Genomic DNA, 4,107 nt, shown 5'->3' with positions numbered 1-4,107 from the left:
CCTAATTATCATTAGCCATTCATCCTATTCATCCTGTCCCGTCCCATCCCACACACATTCCCACAGTGCATTCACCACCCCGTGACTGTCCCCAGGCTATCTACACCTGCAGAGTCCCCAAGCCATGGACAGCTGGATTCCCACATATTACCCATAAGACACACATTTGTTTCCATTTGTAACGCCATCCCTCAAACAGATTGTAAATCCTGATAACCAGGCGGGAACAGCCATTGGTTAGGATTGCTGTTGTGGACCGACCTTTCAATACAAACCCAGCCCTTTGATTGGCTCCCTGTCTTCAAACAGCACTACTCTGGCACGCCCCCCCGGCTCCTTCTCGGCTATAAAGCAGAGGAGGTTAGCCCATGTGGATGTTGCAAACTGTCAACATAAGCTTGCCAAGATCTCTAATAGGAAAAGAAGCCTCACTGCTGAACTACTTTTACTTTATCCCTCTTTTGGAAACTACACCTCTACACTAATCAACATGAAGGTTGTCGGATCTACCTGCGCCCTGAAGAGCAAGGTCGGCGGAGAGGACATGGTACGCTGCCTGTCCGAGCAGAGCTTGACCATCGCCAAATGCAAAATCCCACTGTTGGATGAACAGATGAGCGCCTTCCTGGCCGACATGAACAGCTGCTACAGCAAATTGAAGGAGCTCGTACCCACGCTGCCCACCAACAAGAAAGCCAGCAAGGTGGAGATCCTGCAGCATGTCATTGATTACATCTGGGACCTGCAGGTCGAGCTGGACGAGCCGGAGAAGAGTCGCCAAATCTCCAGTGGCATGATCCGCACACCTCTGACCACGCTCAATGCTGAGATCGCAAGCATCGCAGTCGAGGTAAATATCTTTTCACATACACTGCAGTGTCTAACTGATGTGACATGTTTTTGGAACATTAGTATTATGCGTAAAGTTGAAAAAGCCATGCGTAAAAGTCTACTGTGCGTAAAAGTAAATGTTGCGCTGAGTTTTTGTTGTGAACAGAGTTTGACTATGATAGTTTAACTATGAACAGATGTTTTAATCAATATCCCTCTTCTCTTTCCCTCAGAATGGATGCTCAGACGACAGGATTATGTGCCGTTAAGAGCCAGTGGAGCATCGCGCCATCACCCAAAAAAGCGAGCACCGCAGAAAACGAACAAGGCTATCTGATGTGTATTCTAAAAACACATCTGTAAAAAAAAACCTTGAACTGTGTAGGGACGTTTCAAACTCCCAATGCTAGAAAAATAACGTTGAGTGGACATTCTCCGGCGGAGAGGTTCTCTGTCACTCAAGGCTCTCGATTCATCAGAGGGCCCTGAATGAAGAAGACGAAGAAGATGTGCGGAGGTGTCCAGATGTAGACTGGGTTAGCCCGGGGACCAAGACATGTTCAGTGCAACCAGCGCCGCTCGTTGCTTGTAGAGTTTCTAAAGAAAGCTAATGTTTCTGTTACGCTGTTTTTATCTTGTGTTAACCATATAGAGATATTCAACATTTTGTAAAAAGTTAAGTACATTTCTCAGATTCCTGAGCGACAAACTGTATTGTATATTACAATGCCACATTATGTGAACATATTGTTTTCTTACAATGTACCTTATTCGTGTTTTTATTAAAACAAGACAATTATTTTTGAACAAGAATCATTCTGTGTCCTTGTGTTTGTGGGTGAGAGAGATAAAGATGCTTGTATGAGGTGTTATATCTTGCACCTGGAGTTTTTAGTGGTTGATTTTTTGGGACATAGTTGTGAAACATGACACTAGTGGGTATAACAGGCTGTTATGGCCTTATTATCAATATGATTAATAGCAGGCCTACTCATTTTCATCTGAATAGCTTATTTTGTTGCTGACTTGAGCACGAGGGGAGTGTAAAGTGGTTGTCAATAAAAAAGTGCTACACAGAAAAAGCTGTTAAGTCACTCAAGTAAGCTGGTGGTCAACAACATGGCTCAGAGCCAGTTAAATTGGTAATTTGCCTCTCTATGGGTCATTACCGTATCACATTACAGGAGGAAGTCTCATGTTAAATCGTCAAGTCTTAACATCTTGACAAATTGAGGAAGTTTGGAATTAAATTAAAATAAAATCATCTCATGACAAATGCTTTTTTAACGAGGGTTAAGTCACTACACAGAAATGGTGTCAATAAAACAACCCACGTATAAGATAAGATAAGAAAAAAGTGAAAGAAATTAGACAAAAGTTGGTTTCATTCAATAAAACACCCTTTAAAAATGGTGTTTCAATAAGTTATCAGTGTAAATCAACAGTTTTCCAGTCTCCCCCCCGGCACTGCAGGGGTTAAAATGGCTTTGGCGAGGCGATTCGTTATAAGATTTATTCTGTCTCCCTGGTGCAATGTTTTTCCCATTTCCCTGCGGTGCGATGCGCACAGCTGCAGCCCGGCGTGGCCAGTGTGTGATTGTGTTTGTGTGATAGCTTTGTGCCAAGGGCAGGGGAGGGCGGCGGGGCCCAGACTGAGCGGCGCCTCGGCACACCTGGGGAAGTTCAGGTTAAATAGCTCCACATTCCTCAACACACAGCTGATTGAAACATTAACAAACAGTAATCCACGGGCCAGGCCGCAGATGGGCCGGGAACCACGCCAACACTCAGAGAGAAAGAGAGAGAGCTGCTCTTTGGTAGAGATTCCCACAGTACAGTCGTATGTTTTAAAGTTGTATTAATGGATGTATACTTTTTTTTTTTTTTAAACACATACTTGAGCTGTCCATTAAAAGTTAAATATATTTTTTAACAAACAATTATTTATTTGTTCTTTGATTCTAAAAAAATAAGAATTGTTTTTTCCAACTTGTGTTTTTAATCACATATTCAATAGCACTCTTTCTTAATGTGGTGGAGTTAATTGAATTACAACCAGGCTTGTGGTGGTCTGTACTCAGGATGTTGTTACCATTAAAATCCAATTAGGGTCGACTATTGTTTGGATTTTAAATCTACTAATTTCTTAATTATTATTAAACCCATGAATCTATAAAGAAAAATCATACCCTTTCTTCAACGCTCTTGTAGGTAGCGCCCTCTTGCGAGCATGGCATGACCTGCAGGATTCAAAAAGGTACTCAGGAGGCGACAGCGCCATCTTCCGGTCGCAGGGCTTGCCTGCTGATAATAAGTAATTGTAGATAATTTACAATTTAAATAAAATGTGCTACTCCAGTATAATGTATGTCTTGATTCCTATCAAGCACTATAATTAATATAAATGCTATATCAATGATTCATAATTCTGTTTTTGAATATTATAATATATTAAAAAAAGGGTTCTATATAAAGCATTGTTGAGTATGTTTTGATGTGTTTTTTTATGACTACATGTAGTTATTGTAACAGAGAACTTCTATATGGTAGCTATCATTACATTTCCTTAATGATATATTACGTAACCTTTTGTATTAACCATCCTGTTGTCTTCGGGTCAAATCTGACCGATTTACTACTTTCAATAATCATAACTTTTTTGTTTGACATTCGATTCACAGTAGACATTTGAACTTATAAAATTGCCGATCACCACATTTTGGATGATTTAGTCAACTTTGCAACGCCCATGGTGTTCCCGGTCAAAAGTGACCGCCATAAAGAAAAGGAATTAGTAACCATCCGGATCAGATAAAACACACACACACACCCCCCCCAACAATTTAGAAACCTAGGAAAACATGTTTTTCAATTGTAACTGTGTGTTTTGTTGGGTTGCCTTTTGTCTATCTACGCCGGGATCCTGAGTCGTGGCTGATCCTGAGTCCTGATCTGAGTCCTGGACTTCGAGTCGTAGCTGAACCTGTCTCTGTGGTCCTCTCTGACTTTCATCATACTACTTCCCTGATGGCTCCCACAGGATTGTTGACATCCTCGTGGATTCATCTTCTTATTATAGACACATGCATTTCCAAACATTTGGACTACCTATGCTGTAAATATGTATTGTCTTTTCAATTTACACACGGCATCTATTGCACGTCCTGGGAGAGGGATCCCTCCTCTGTTGCTCTCCCTGAGGTTTCTCCCATGTTCCCCTTTAAACTGTGGGGTTTTCACTGGAAGTTTTTCCTTGTACGATGTGAGGGTCTAGGA

General features: G+C 41.5%; 1 protein-coding gene across 1 annotated transcript; it reads left to right on the top strand.

Moving 5' to 3' along the window:
- The first annotated feature begins 346 nt into the window (after positions 1 to 346).
- id1 (inhibitor of DNA binding 1, HLH protein) lies at positions 347 to 1,647 on the top strand. The gene is made up of 2 exons (XM_010794880.1): positions 347 to 850; positions 1,065 to 1,647. Exons 1-2 carry the CDS (start codon positions 491 to 493, stop codon positions 1,098 to 1,100), a joined length of 396 nt encoding a protein of 131 aa, XP_010793182.1. The 5' UTR covers positions 347 to 490; the 3' UTR covers positions 1,101 to 1,647.
- The last annotated feature ends 2,460 nt before the right edge of the window (positions 1,648 to 4,107 follow it).

This window comes from Notothenia coriiceps, unplaced genomic scaffold, assembly GCF_000735185.1.
Source record: "Notothenia coriiceps isolate Sejong01 unplaced genomic scaffold, NC01 NC01_scaffold00037246, whole genome shotgun sequence".
NCBI lineage: Eukaryota > Metazoa > Chordata > Actinopteri > Perciformes > Nototheniidae > Notothenia > Notothenia coriiceps.
The sequence above is the reverse complement of the archived record's forward strand: the minus strand, read 5'-3'. Positions and strand labels throughout refer to the sequence as shown.